The sequence below is a fragment of the Haliotis rufescens genome, unplaced genomic scaffold, assembly GCF_023055435.1.
Source record: "Haliotis rufescens isolate VD_foot unplaced genomic scaffold, xgHalRufe1.0.p SCAF_5, whole genome shotgun sequence".
In the NCBI taxonomy this organism is placed as follows: domain Eukaryota; kingdom Metazoa; phylum Mollusca; class Gastropoda; order Lepetellida; family Haliotidae; genus Haliotis; species Haliotis rufescens.
Genome location: NW_025964223.1, coordinates 58,540,102 through 58,556,677, shown reverse-complemented (window position 1 = coordinate 58,556,677; position 16,576 = coordinate 58,540,102). Strand labels below are relative to the sequence as shown.

The 16,576-nt window shown below is 40.7% G+C and overlaps 1 protein-coding gene across 1 annotated transcript; it reads left to right on the top strand.

The window, feature by feature from the left end:
- Positions 1 to 195: 195 nt before the first annotated feature.
- LOC124140307 (betaine--homocysteine S-methyltransferase 1-like) lies at positions 196 to 15,390 on the top strand. The gene is made up of 7 exons (XM_046507817.2): positions 196 to 379; positions 9,074 to 9,270; positions 12,335 to 12,529; positions 13,213 to 13,324; positions 13,462 to 13,640; positions 14,436 to 14,517; positions 14,912 to 15,390. Exons 1-7 carry the CDS (start codon positions 367 to 369, stop codon positions 15,199 to 15,201), a joined length of 1,068 nt encoding a protein of 355 aa, XP_046363773.2. The 5' UTR covers positions 196 to 366; the 3' UTR covers positions 15,202 to 15,390.
- Positions 15,391 to 16,576: the final 1,186 nt, after the last annotated feature.

Below are 16,576 nucleotides of genomic sequence, written 5' to 3'. Positions count from 1 at the left end.
AAATCTGACAGTTTAATCTTAGTTTAACCTACAACTGTGGATCGCAGCTCAGCACAGATGAGAATTAGTTTGCACCGTGGTCTTTCGTTTAATAAAAATATATCTCATTTACGTTTTTTGGAACATCAGTCCGGACAAGTACAAGCAGCCACACACAGTAATCTTGGACGCGACGTTAAACCCCATTTCACCTCACCTCTGATGATTATATCAAACTGTAGATTGTGTAACTGAGTAAACAGTGACCAGAAAACGACACGCCTAACCGAGTGACCTGGGACATACCATTATCACACAGGGGTGGCAGCACACAGAATCAGAAGGAGTGTTGTGTCTGGTGGAGAGAGACACAGATTGTATGTCAGCATGGCATCGACAGGTAAGTCAGATCAGACCGCCAATGCCCCATCAGGTTAACACCTGTAGGATGATTACAGACTACGGCTTATTGTGCAATTCATCAACATTTCTGTTTTTATTCTAGTAAGACCTCATCGTTATTGTTATGGGGAGACGAAAGTGGGATTCTCGCTGAGCGTGTTTCTAGTGTAACGGGTCTACATTGAACATTGTACCCAATTATCGTTTATAGTATGTATTTATTCATGCATTTATCTCAGTTATCACTAACTCGTGAATATAGTGCTGGATTCAGTTACAAGGCAATAGCGTTGGGGAGTGATGGGTCTGCTTAACTGAATAAGACAATTCATCCACTCCGCATGTAACACGTATGGTAAGAAAAGGGTTGGGACATATGGCAGTGGTTAGTTTTGTGTTTTCGTGAACATATCCCGTTGATTTTAGAGTAGTTGCTCAGTTGCGCTGAAACTGGTAGTTTTCTGTTGTCTTTTTCAAAAATAGTTTGAAATATGTTACTGATGTGCAAAGGCTGCGATGCATTTATCATCACAAGAATAACAACACGCTTTGCTCATGACGGTGATAATGAGGATTCCTCATCACAACAATGCACACTCCAGTCGGTTTGTACAAGAGTATTCCTACCTCATCTCCGCGCTCTGGGGTCCCTATGTGGCAGGAGGCCTCTTAATCTGTCTTACAGACCCTGATACAAATACATATCAAATACAGCCCATGCAAGTCTATAATGTTTGGCAAGTCTAGATTACTGCAGTATCTGAAAATAAAGAGAGTCACTGGGCTCCCTTTTATTATATTTTTATTAAGACAACTGAACAACTGTTTTTTCTGTACGATATGTTCATTTCAGAGACTAGATGTTAGTCTAAAGGCCGCTGTGTCTGTGCGTCTTGTATAAGACCAAGAACTAAGCCGTGTATTACGAAATTACGAAGAAATCAAAATAAACACACCAAACTTAGAAGCAAATGGCATCCAAATTACAATCAAAAACAAAGTAAATAAATATATATATACCACTGGGCAGAAAAACAAGTTAAATCAGAGGATCTAGACACGCTCATCTAAATAGGAAATAAATCAACAATCTTCCTTGGAGACTTCAATGTCCACCACCTGGAGCATTGCTGACAAATTAGATAAACATAGCAAACTAATCTCAGAATGGATAGAAGAAAACGATTTAATACTTCAAAATAACAGCCAAACCACTAGATACGGCAAAATCCACCACACAATGTCGGCTATCAACCTAACTATATGCACCCCAGATCTAGCCCAAAGCATTCAATGGGATGTACACGGAGTACCTTTAGGCAGTGACCACTTCCCCATATATATAACTATAGAAGACTTAAACATCCCAACACCAACTCAAAACCAGGAACCAAAACTGGGACAAATTTCAGGAAATCTGCAACCAGGCTAATCTAGAGGATATAGAAAGTAACGACCTCGAAACATATCGCAAAAACCTAACAGACTATATAATCAACGCAGCCAAAAGCTCCATCCACTTTTCCACAACTAAAATAGGCAAACCTACGGTTCCGTGGTGGAACGAAGAAATAGAACAAACTAGACGTAAACGCAAAACCGCATTCAATAAAGCCAAACGTGACTTCAAACATCTAAAAATAGAACACGAACTAAACCACCAAGTACAAAGCCTAGTCAAAACAGCTAAAACAAGAAATTGGAAAACGTTCTGCGAAGAATTTAATCGCCACACGGACGCCAGAACGGTCTGGCGCAAAATCCACGCCATTAGGGGCATTAAACGTCATAAAAAACCTCCCAACATAAACAATTCAACCAACCCCTCTCAAAAAGCAAATAACCTAGCAAACCACTTTTCGGCCGTCAGTAGTAACAGCAACTTCAACCTAAAATTCCAGGAACAACTAAAATCAGAAACCAAATTTACCAAAGAACCAAAAGATAATAACCTAGAAATAAATCCCCCATACACAATGGAAGAACTACTCCACGTCCTCAAAAATAGGAAAAAGGGCACAGCCCCAGGCTTTAATCTCACTCCCTACCAGATAATTAAACAACTAACCCCCAAACTACTACAAACTCTTCTAAAACTCTATAACCTCATATATCTAAACGGACAGGTCCCATCACCTTGGAAACAAGCTATGGTCATACCGATCCCCAAACCAAACAAACCAGCTGACCAGGCTAACTCATACAGACCAATTTCCCTAACTTCTAACTTATGCAAAGTAATGGAAGCAATGGCAAAAAAACAGGCGACAATACTATTTAGAACAAAAAAACATAATCAATCCAGACCAAAGCGGTTTCACTCCTGGCCGCTCAACCCTAGATAACCTTGCCCGATTAGAGCAGGCCATTAAAACAGGCCAACTCAGCAAACAATATACTACAGGCATCTTTCTAGACTTCTCAAAAGCATTCGACATGGTTTGGCACACGCTAATACAAAAAACTACAAAAAATAGGACTTAAAGGTCAGATCATAAACTACATTCAAAGTTTCTTTACAAACCGCAAAATCACCGTGGGCATAGACCAAACTCTATCGGACCAATGTCCCCTAGAAAATGGCACTTCCCAGGGCAGCATCCTAAGCCCCACACTCTTCAATATTATGATCAACGACGTTTTCGAGGGATTACCCCACCCCCCACCCCCCCCGAGTAAACATTTGCGGATGATGGAGCCCACTGGATCCGCACTAAAAGCATCAAAATGGCCCAAAACTTACTTAAAAAATCTCTAAATAAAATACAGCAATGGGCAGACAAATGGGGCTTCTCCCTAAACTCGGAAAAAACAACAGGAATAGTATTTAAACACAAAAATATGCAACCCGCCTCCCAAAATCTCAAACTAAACAACAAACAAATCAAATTTCAAAAACAAACAAAATTTCTAGGATTAATCTTCGTTGAACATCTTACCTGGGAATGCACACATTAAAAACCTAATAACCAAATGCAGCAAAGATCTAAATACGCTAAGATGCCTAACCGGCTCCAACTGGGGGGCCTCCAAGGACACCCTCCTCTCACTCTATATATCACTAATTAGATCTAAACTAGACTACGGCTGTTCCATTTACAACACCCTAAACAGCTCTCTCATTAAAAAACTAGACTCAAACCAGTTTTAGGCTCTAAAACTAATCACACGAACTCAACATGGCACCTCCAGCACATCACTCCAGGCCTTAACAGGAGAAATGCCACTTAAACTACGTAGGGAATAACTAACCCTAAACTTCTGGGCCGCGTCCCAATCAAACCCTCTAATCCAAAACATAATAAACAACAATATTAGCGCCAGAAACCAAGCCCTAGCCCGGAAACATCCACTGCTTACTCCAATAACCCAAATAATAATCAATTACCTAAAAGAACACAAAATAAGTAATCTCAAACAAAACAGTAAACAATCAAATATCTTCACCCCAAACACTTAAAATACCTTAGCTAGACACAACACTAGCCAATACACTAAATAAACAGACTGACCCTAACATCGCTAAAACCACCACACTAGCATACATACACGAAAATTAGCCAAATTGGTGTCACATATACACAGACGGATCCTCAGATCCGATCTCCAAACACACAGGCTTCGGAGTCCACATCGCACAACCAACTAAAATCACCCAATCCTACCGACTCCCAAACAACAATCCATATTCACGGCCGAACTTATGGGCATGGCCTCAGTCCTACAAATCAGCAATCTAAAAAAACCCCAAAATCCTTATTCTAACCGACTCCCTCAGTGGACAGCAAGCCCTCAAAACTAAAAACACAAAAAACCGCCCCAAACTAATAAACCAAATACTCTAAAGCTCAAACGACTATGGCAGGCAAACAAATAGAATTCATTTGGATCCCCGCCCACGTAGGAATCTTTGGCAATGAAAACGCCGATAAAGCAGCCAAATTATCCCTTTAACTCCCAGAAATAAGCTTAAACCTACCTATCTCAAAATCAGAAATTAAAAGTGTCACTAAACAAAAAAACACCAAAAAATGGCAAAATATATACCTAAACTCAAATAGCCAAATTAGAAAAGTTCTTAAAACACAACTAACTAACCATAAATACTACACCCATCAAAAAAAATCGATAGAATAATCACTAAACTACAAACAGGCCACACCAAAGTAAATAACCACCTTAAAATAGCTAAACTACACGCAACAGGAAACTGCCCACATTGCAAACAACAAGAAACACCAGAACATGTACTCATTCACTGCACACACTACCAAACACACCGAACAACACTACAAACCACCCTAAATCTTAATACTGCACTTACTCTAGAACCAATCCTAAATCCATAAAATAAATTAGAAAAATTCAAAGCCTTAGGCATATTCTTAATTAAAACAGGACTAATTAGTCGCATTTAAACCCCAAATAAACTCATAAAACCAAAATCACATAGCTCCTTTAGTTCGTCCCCTACCCACTCTTGGCATTCATTCCAAATTTCAAAATCTCACAATTACTATATAAGCAACCCTTAAACCCCCCTCCTGGGTTGCACCACCACTTCCTTTCCCCCCTTTCGGAAACACATTTAATGGCCTGGCGGGCGCGTGTGCGTCATGCGCTTGCAGTCGGAAAGCACACGTAACATCTCCAATATAAGTAAGTAAGTAACGTTTATTAACAGAAGTGTCACCTTGCATGTGGTGCATTAACAGAAGAGCGCCACCTAACATGTGGTGTATTAACAGAAGTGTCACCTTGCATGTGGTGTGGTAACAGACGTGTCACCTTGCATGTGGTGTATTAACAGAAGTGTCACCTTGCATGTGGTGTGGTAACAGACGTGTCACCTTGCATGTGGTGTATTAACAGAAGTGTCACCTTGCATGTGGTGTGGTAACAGAAGTGTCACCTTGCATGTGGTGTATTAACAGAAGAGCGCCACCTAACATGTGGTGTATTAACAGAAGTGTCATCTTGCATGTGGTGTGGTAACAGACGTGTCACCTTGCATGTGGTGTATTAACAGAAGTGTCACCTTGCATGTGGTGTGGTAACAGAAGTGTCACCTTGCATGTGGTGTATTAACAGAAGTGTCACCTTGCATGTGGTGTGGTAACAGAAGTGTCACTTTGCATGTGGTGTGGTAACAGAAGTGTCACCTTGCATGTGGTGTGGTAACAGACGTGTCACCTTGCATGTGGTGTATTATTAGAAGTGTCACCTTACATGTTGTGTATTAACAGAAGTGTCACCTTGCATGTGGTGTGGTAACAGAAGTGTCACCTTGCATGTGGTGTATTAACAGAAGAGCGCCACCTAACATGTGGTGTATTAACAGAAGTGTCACCTTGCATGTGGTGTGGTAACAGACGTGTCACCTTACATGTGATGTGGTAACAGAAGTGTCATCTTGCATGTGGTGTATTAACAGAAGTCACCTTGCATGTGGTGTGGTAACAGACGTGTCACCTTGCATGTGGTGTATTAACAGAAGTGTCACCTTGCATGTGGTGTGGTAACAGAAGTGTCACCTTGCATGTGGTGTATTAACAGAAGAGCGCCACCTAACATGTGGTGTATTAACAGAAGTGTCACCTTGCATGTGGTATGGTAACAGTCGTGTCACCTTGCATGTGGTGTATTAACAGAAGTGTCACCTTGCATGTGGTGTGGTAACAGACGTGTCACCTTGCATGTGGTGTATTAACAGAAGTGTCACCTTGCATGTGGTGTGGTAACAGACGTGTCACCTTGCATGTGGTGTATTAACAGAAGTGTCACCTTGCATGTGGTGTGGTAACAGAAGTGTCACCTTGCATGTGGTGTATTAACAGAAGTGTCACCTTGCATGTGGTGTGGTAACAGAAGTGTCACCTTGCATGTGGTGTATTAACAGAAGAGCGCCACCTAACATGTGGTGTATTAACAGAAGAGTGCCACCTAACATGTGGTGTATTAACAGAAGAGACACCTTGCATGTGGTGTATTAACAGACGTGTCACCTTGCATGTGGTGTATTAACAGAAGAGTGCCACCTAACATGTGGTGTATTAACAGAAGAGTGCCATCTAACATGTGGTGTATTAACAGAAGAGCGCCACCTGGGATAAGAGCCTTACGATCTGCTGACAAACATGTACTACTCTCCTCGAGAGGAAACTAAACTCTTTTGGCAAGAGATCTTTTAGCTTCAGCGCAGTAATTCTCTAGAATGAACTCCCGCTAGAAATTAGCCTGGACTACTTCCAGAAATTGATTACACGCCTTTACCGAAAGAACTACGACGTATGAATTCTTGACATACGCTCGTAGTTGCTCCTACTGCTATGTACACATTGTAAATTAAGTAATTGACATTGTGGCGCTTTGAGCATACATTTTGTATATGGAAAGTAGCGCGTTATAAATATACTTTCATCATCATCATCATCATCATCATCATCATCATCATGTGGAGTATTAACGGAAGAGTGCCACCTGGCATGTTGTGTATTAACAGAAGAGCGCCACCTAGCGTGTTGAGTATTAACAGTAGAGCGCCACCTAGCATGTTGTGTATTAACAGAAGAGTGCCACCTAGCGTGTTGAGTATTAACAGTAGAGCGCCACCTAGCATGTTGTGTATTAACAGAAGAGCGCCACCTAGCATGTTGTGTATTAACAGAAGAGCGCCACCTAGCGTGTTGAGTATTAACAGTAGAGCGCCACCTAGCATGTTGTGTATTAACAGAAGAGCGCCACCTAGCGTGTTGAGTATTAACAGTAGAGCGCCACCTAGCATGTTGTGTATTAACAGTAGAGCGCCACCTAGCGTGTTGTGTATTAACAGAAGAGCGCCACCTAGCGTGTTGAGTATTAACAGTAGAGCGCCACCTAGCATGTTGTGTATTAACAGTAGAGCGCCACCTAGCATGCATAGCAAGGGATAAAAGGCAAACACTGGGTTGATAAGTACTAGAAAATGTCAAAACTGTTTACGCAGTTGAGCTTTGGATTTTAAACAATAATTTGGACGTGGACAATCGAGTCACAGATCTGAACCTTTGTAATGATGTGTTTGGGTTATCTGGGCGAATACCTACCGAATATACTCTATTTCTATGTTCATTGTTACGATACCTGAAACGGCTGCCAACTTACCAAATATACCAATGATTTCCCTGTTAAAGTGAACGGATAGATGTTGTCTGGCATCGACTAGTCGGGTGGGCGGATTATACAGTGGACGTCACGGGCTGTTTTCGGGGACAGGGATATACCGGTTCAGACATACATGTATGGGTGTTCCTCACAGGTGCGTCTGGAGGTCTGGGTTTTCACTGGTGAAGAGGGGTGGTCGGGTAGCCTGGTGGTTAAAGCGTTCGCTCGTCACGCCGAAGACCCGGGTTCGATTCCCGACATGGGTACAATGTGTGAAGCCGATTTCTGGTGTCACCCGCCGTGATATTGCTGGAATATTGCTAAAAGCGGCGTAAAACCACTCACTCACTCACTGATGAAGATTCATTGAAAACTGACCCTCCTTGAGTCTGATGGGGAAATACAAATATGAAAATTAATTTCCTGCGCTGGAGCAAACCCACTGATAAATAAACGTCAAGTTTTTTTTCATCATATTTAGTTTCACCAAAATGGTTGCTGGGGTAGAGTGCAAATGTACGTATATGACCCTCAAGGGCAGAGCAGGCCTAGGGTAGATAACGTCGGCTTTAAAAAAGTCCAGCTATTTAAGGAACGGACCATGTATATCAGTGATCTATAGAAATGCAGGTTGACGAAAGTGAAAGACAGTAATATATTGACAGAACCACAAATGCTGGTATGATATTTACAGGCATTACGGCAGTTGCCTTACCCAATATCAGCATCTAGGTCAGATCTCCATTTAGGGCAGCTATATCAAGGACTCTAGCCTGAACATTGTGATAAGTGAAAGAGTGGGTCAGTGAGTGCTCGTTTTCACCGAGATCAGCATTTTTCCTGCACCGCTACGTCGGACTGCTAATAATAATATATATCTACATGTAAGAGAGCGAATTTATGGATGTCAACTTCTCCATCATGAGGCGCACAACGTTTCGGAGTTTATGCTTACTCCTTCAAATCTGACAGTTTAATCTTAGTTTAACCTACAACTGTGGATCGCAGCTCAGCACAGATGAAAAACCGATGTGCAAACTTTTGTAAGAATCGGCTGAATGAATTAAAGGGTTGCAACAAAATGAGCTGGTGTTATTAGCAGCTTTGTAAAACGGTAGTGTCATCTTTTGTATGGATTCGGAACTCCACCGCCGATGATTTATCTATTGTCTGCTACTCAAAGATTGACATTTGCACAGACACGATTCTTCAAAAGACCATTTCATTTTGGCAATGGGGAAATCTTTCAACACATATTATAAACTTGTCCTTGTTCTCCCCGTGGGTGTATAAGGACCAATTTGCTGGGCAGAACCAAACAAACTTGTACAATTGACACGGTTATGTGGTTCACACTGGGTGGGTTTCTTCACTATATTGGTTTCAGAAGAGGTTGAGTATAACTGTACGCATACGACCTCAGGGGCAAAACAGGCCTGGGGTCGATATCGTCGGCGGTGATGCTATGTTGTTAATCCCTCACAAGAAAGTCTTTCTCGACCTTTGTGTCGTCTTTTGTGTCACATTTACATTATTTTCATATTTCAAGTGAAAGGTTTGGTGGAGAGACTACGAGATGGCGAGAACGTCATCTGTGCGGAGGGATACTTGTGGGAGCTGGAGAGAAGAGGTTACCTCAGATCCGGAGTCTTCACACCGGAAGTGGTTATGGATCATCCAGAAAGAGTCCGAAACCTCCATGAAGAATTTGTCCATGCCGGAAGTGACGTTGTGGAGGCCTTTACGGTGATACTTGTTGCTGACTAAGCCGTGTTTGTGTGTCTCCGTCAATGTACATCGTATATTCTGTTCTTGAGATTGTTTACTTCCCTTAATTCCCCGTTTATCATGCGAAGTACATGGTGTTACTCAATAGGTACTTCAATACGTGTAGGGTTCTACTGCTTTTGAGTTTCCTTAACCTTGGCTTGAACCACAGGCCGGATGTTTTCATTATAGTTTATTATCTACTTCAGTATCACGACCACCGACCATACATTGTACATTGTATCTATATCTTAAATGTTGAATGAAAGTTTCTCTTCTTCAGTATCACGACCACCGACCATACTTTGTACATTGTATCTATATCTAAATTGTTGAATGAAAGTTTCTTCTTCAGTATCACGACCAACGACCATACATTGTACATTGTATCCATATCTATATCTTAATTGTTGAATGAAAGTTTCTCTTCATCAGTATTACGTCCACCGACCATACATTGTACATTGTATCTATATCTAGTTTGTTGAATGAAAGTTTCTCTTCTTCAGTATCACGGCCACCGACCATACATTGTACATTGTATCTATATCTAAATTGTTGAATGAAAGTTTCTCTTCTTCAGTATCACGACCACCGACCATACATTGTACATTGTATCTATATCTAAATTGTTGAATGAAAGTTTCTCTTCTTCAGTATCACGACCACCGACCATACATTGTACATTGTATCTATATCTAAATTGTTGAATGAAAGTTTCTTCTTCAGTATCACGACCAACGACCATACATTGTACATTGTGTCTATATCTAGTTTGTTGAATGAAAGTTTCTCTTCATCTGTATTACGTCCACCGACCATACATTGTACATTGTATCTATATCTAAATTGTTGAATGAAAGTTTCTCTTCTTCAGTATCACGACCACCGACCATACATTGTACATTGTATCTATATCTAGTTTGTTGAATGAAAGTTTCTCTTCTTCAGTATCACGGCCACCGACCATACATTGTACATTGTATCTATATCTTAAATGTTGAATGAAAGTTTCTCTTCTTCAGTATCACGACCACCGACCATACATTGTACATTGTATCTATATCTAAATTGTTGAATGAAAGTTTCTTCTTCAGTATCACGACCAACGACCATACATTGTACATTGTATCCATATCTATATCTTAATTGTTGAATGAAAGTTTCTCTTCATCAGTATTACGTCCACCGACCATACATTGTACATTGTATCTATATCTAAATTGTTGAATGAAAGTTTCTCTTCTTCAGTATCACGACCACCGACCATACATTGTACATTGTATCTATATCAAGTTTGTTGAATGAAAGTTTCTCTTCTTCAGTATTACGACCACCGACCATACATTGTACATTGTATCTATATCTAAATTGTTGAATGAAAGTTTCTCTTCTTCAGTATCACGACCACCGACCATACATTGTACATTGTATCTATATCTAGTTTGTTGAATGAAAGTTTCTCTTCTTCAGTATCACGGCCACCGACCATACATTGTACATTGTATCTATATCTAAATTGTTGAATGAAAGTTTCTCTTCTTCAGTATCACGACCACCGACCATACATTGTACATTGTATCTATATCTAGTTTGTTGAATGAAAGTTTCTCTTCTTCAGTATCACGGCCACCGACCATACATTGTACATTGTATCTATATCTTAAATGTTGAATGAAAGTTTCTTCTTCAGTATCACGACCAACGACCATACATTGTACATTGTATCCATATCTATATCTTAATTGTTGAATGAAAGTTTCTCTTCATCAGTATTACGTCCACCGACCATACATTGTACATTGTATCTATATCTAAATTGTTGAATGAAAGTTTCTCTTCTTCAGTATCACGACCACCGACCATACATTGTACATTGTATCTATATCTAGTTTGTTGAATGAAAGTTTCTCTTCTTCAGTATCACGGCCACCGACCATACATTGTACATTGTATCTATATCTAAATTGTTGAATGAAAGTTTCTCTTCTTCAGTATCACGACCACCGACCATACATTGTACATTGTATCTATATCTATATCTCGTTTGTTGAATGAAAGTTTCTCTTCTTCAGTATCACGGCCACCGACCATACATTGTACATTGTATCTATATCTAAATTGTTGAATGAAAGTTTCTTCTTCAGTATCACGGCCACCGACCATACATTATACATTGTATCTATATCTAGTTTGTTGAATGAAAGTTTCTTCTTCAGTATCACGACCAACGACCATACATTGTACATTGTATCTATATCTAAATTGTTGAATGAAAGTTTCTCTTCTTCAGTATCACGACCACCGACCATACATTGTACATTGTATCTATATCTATATCTCGTTTGTTGAATGAAAGTTTCTCTTCTTCAGTATCACGGCCACCGACCATACATTGTACATTGTATCTATATCTAAATTGTTGAATGAAAGTTTCTTCTTCAGTATCACGACCAACGACCATACATTGTACATTGTATCCATATCTATATCTTAATTGTTGAATGAAAGTTTCTCTTCATCAGTATTACGTCCACCGACCATACATTGTACATTGTATCTATATCTAAATTGTTGAATGAAAGTTTCTTCTTCAGTATCACGGCCACCGACCATACATTGTACATTGTATCTATATCTAAATTGTTGAATGAAAGTTTCTCTTCTTCAGTATCACGACCACCGACCATACATTGTACATTGTATCTATATCTAAATTGTTGAATGAAAGTTTCTTCTTCAGTATCACGGCCACCGACCATACATTGTACATTGTATCTATATCTAAATTGTTGAATGAAAGTTTCTTCTTCAGTATCACGACCAACGACCATACATTGTACATTGTATCCATATCTATATCTTAATTGTTGAATGAAAGTTTCTCTTCATCAGTATTACGTCCACCGACCATACATTGTACATTGTATCTATATCTAAATTGTTGAATGAAAGTTTCTCTTCTTCAGTATCACGACCACCGACCATACATTGTACATTGTATCTATATCTAGTTTGTTGAATGAAAGTTTCTCTTCTTCAGTATTACGGCCACCGAGCAAAGCTGCGAATGATTGGAAGAGAAGATGAACTTGAAGCCTTAAATCTCGCAGCATTGAAGATCGCGCGAGATGTTGCTGACAAAACGGGAACACTAATGGCGGGAAACCTTTCCAACACAACAATATATGACCCGGGAAATTCAGAGTCTGTGGAAGAGGTCAAATCCATATTCAAAGTATGTAGTGTATTACAATGTCAATACAACTTTTTACCCAAATTTGATTCAGATCTGGAATAAATAAACAACTCCCCATGAACAATACGAACAATACAAACAACACAACATAGGCAGTAGGTTATTCATCATAAACTATTTTTTACCTTAATTTTATGTTACAGTATTGGAATCACACTAGTCTAAGAGCTAAGATCTCTTTGTGGAAGAAATACCGCGGCCTTTTGCTGAACATAATATTAGTCTTACTGTCAGATAGTCTTAGTGCAAGTACTTCCTCGTGGGCCACTGAGAGTGAGGGGCCGACCGTCTATTTTATTTGAAAACGATTAATCTGTTCCTGGCAATGCTGGAAAAATACTTTGTCCTCATATATTAAGTCAAATACATTGATAATTGGACATTATTGTTGTTCATAAAAGGAATGTTCAATAAACGGTTTGGCGACTCGTCTCAAAGAATCGAATTTGTGGTGATTTTAAAATAATCTGCCCCCGCCATCAACCCCCTCCCCCCTCCCTCCCCCTCCTTCCCACCACGCACACAGAACGTAAGATCACATCTGTTTTGTCTACGGTAATGCTGTCGATGACCGTATTGGATACTTCGATGGCATGTCTGATTATAAGATTATGACATTTTCCTTTCCTAATGATGTCATGTTACTGTATTCGTTTCCCTAGGAACAAGTAGAGTGGGCCGTGAAGGGGAGGGCGGACTACTTTATTGCGGAGACATTCGACTCGTGTAGTGAGGCCAGCCTCGCTCTAGAGGCCGTCCGGAAGTATGGAAAAGGCACGTTATAATATATGTTACTTATTGGCGGACGCATAATCACATCGACATATTAGCAGTTACCATTAAATTCCTTTTGGCGTGTTTTGTCGAATACTTAGATGAGTCATGCGGCATCATACTGTTTATAACTCCAGGTCTTCCTGCTGTGATCACAATGGCGGCGTATGTGCCGGACAGAACCACAGACGACGTCCCCTTCCCCCAGGCATTGAGGAGGCTAGAAGAGGAGGGGGCGGCAGTCGTGGGTCTGAACTGTGGTAGAGGTCCGGCCACCATGTTGCCACTACTGAGGCAGATCAGACAGAGCTGTAAGGTGAGTCATGGTCCATGATAGATTCTCTCTGGTGGATTAACAGATCAGACAGGCCTGTAAGGTAAGTCATGGTCCATGATAGATTCTCTCTGGTGGATCAACAGGTCAGACAGACCTGTAAGGTGAGTCTTGGTCCATGATACAGTCTCTCTCGTGAGTCAACAGATCAGACAGACCTGTAAGGTAAGTCATGGTCCATGATAGATTCTCTCTGGTGGATCAACAGGTCAGACAGACCTGTAAGGTGAGTCTTGGTCCATGATACAGTCTCTCTCGTGAGTCAACAGATCAGAGAGACCTGTAAGGTGAGTCTTTGTCCATGATACAGTCTCTCTCGTGAGTCAACAGATCAGACAGGCCTGTAAGGTGAGTATTGGTCCATGGTACAGTCTCTCTCGTGAGTCAACAGATCAGAGACACCTGTAAGGTGAGTCTTGGTCCATGATACAGACTCTCTCGTGAGTCAACAGATCAGACAGGCCTGTAAGGTGAGTCTTGGTCCATGATACAGTCTCTCTCGTGAGTCAACAGATCAGACAGACCTGTAAGGTGAGTCTTGGTCCATGATACAGTCTCTCAGGTGAGTCAACAGATCAGACAGACCTGTAAGGTGATTCATGGTCCCTGTCAGAGTAAGTCTCTCTTGCCTCCCTTCTGGATCAACTGTCCTTCAACAGAGTCTATTCTCTCATCTTTTGTTTAAATTTAGGATTTTAGCTAACCGATAATATCTTAGGGTTTGATCGGGCTTGCCACACTATTGTGAATACTGCACTGTTTTCTCTGACTGTCCAGGGTCCTATAGCTGCACTGCCTGTCACCTTCCGCACCACGCCCCAACAGAAGTGCTTCCAGTGCCTCACAGACCCGGTGACAGGTTAGTGCTTTTGTTGCAATGGGTTGTTAATTCATTGGAACTTGTGAAATATGCCTCCTCCATATCACTATACCATTACGGACGGGATGTAAACTTTTAATATATATATATATATATATATATATATATATATATATATATATATATATATATAACAACGAGTCATTTGACATGCATATCATCACAATACCATTGCGGACGGGATGGGATGTAAACTTTATATATATATAACAACGAGTCATTTGACATGCATATCATCACTATACCTTTGCGGACGGGATGGGATGTAAACTTTATATATATATATATATATATATATATATACACAACGAGTCATTTGACATGCATATCGTGTATATTTCCGTAAAATTGCATATGTCATTCTTCTGTCCAGGAGGCAAGGCATTCCCGACAGAGTTAGCTCCCCTGCAGTGTACCCGGGCCGAGATCCGCCAGTTTGCTACAGAAGCGCGGGAGTTGGGCGTACAGTACATAGGTCTGTGCTGTGGCAGCGCCTCCTACTATCTGAGGGAGGTCGCCATTGCTTACGGCCGCAACCCACCAGCGGCCAAATATAAGCCAGATCTTGAGAGGAGCCTGTTTGTTGGGGATGTCGAGGTGTTCTCTAGAGGTGATAGAATCAGTAAACTTAGATCCTTCGTGACTGGGGACATTCAGTCGTAAGACAGCAACACAGAGAACAACCAAGTCGCTTGGTAGGGGAGATATGGACATGCATTATCTGAGACGAAGAAATCCTTCAAACCTGACAAAGGTTAACTTATTATTCCATCTGCTGAATGACAACAGGTTTAAATCACGCACAACGACCAATGCATTCACTGAAGAACGTAATAAAACATTTCATTAGTTTGTTTGTTGTTTAACACCGCTCTCAGAAATATTCCAGCTATATGACGACTGTCTGTAAATAATTAGCACCGATCAACGCAATTTGGATACGATGACATGCATCAACCAAGTCAGGGAGCCTGACCACCTGATCCCGTTAGTGGCCTCTTACGACAAGCATAGTCGCCTTCTACGGCAAGTATAGGTTGCTGAAGACCTTTTCCACAAACCAGTGGCACGTGAGTGCAATTCAAGCAGCTCTTGGTTCCAAGTGACGTTATGGGAATCGACTCACCAGTAACACATGCACATAGAGATATGTTTATGACCCATATACATTCGTGACAACTAGTGTAAGCTGTTGACGTGGCCTACAACTTGGGCGACCTATATCGACGGCAGGAGTGGAGGTATCTACTGTCTCGGCACAACATGTGTGTGCTTTTCGTTTGCCTTGATAACCTAGATCAAAGTCTTACATAAATCTGAATTTTAAAAGGCCTTGTCATTTCACACAACAATAACATTTTGGTCTCCTCTTGAATGGGAAATTGAATGCAACAAGCAACCCACAGATTTATTCCGATAATGTTTTACAAATTTTAAAGTTGATCAAAAATACTGGATAGGCTTGGTTCTAGATATGGCGACGAATCTTTTAACATACATCCGTGATATGTCCGATCCTAGATAATGTACCTTTAAGGATATGCCGAGAGGGTCAAAAGTGGGGACTTTTTGACAAAGAGTTAAGTGAAAAATCCCTGATGTGACGCAAGCGTCCAGAATCTATTTTCCGTGGGAACCACGATATGCTTGCTGGTGTGGAATACATGTTTTGTTACGTATGTAGCTGCCATGACGGTGTTGGTAACCAAGGTGGAACTGCAACACTCAAAGATTCGGTGAAGCAAAGGGACATAATTTCGCGTGAAAAACGTGACCGAATATGATTTTCCTTTAAAGTTCGCCGCTCGACTCTCTCCACTTCCCATAGTACCTCTGCCAAATCTCACATCGTCACATCTTGCAGTCTGTTCAATCAGTTAAAATGTTTTTCATCTGTTTCTTTTTTTTCTTCAAAAATATCCCGAAACGTAAAAAACCTATTTGCTTTTGCGTTTATATCCTATATTTACAATGCTTGTTCTCTTCCCCTACCCTCAAACCAGACACAAATAACAAACACACACTGTACGCCCCCTGC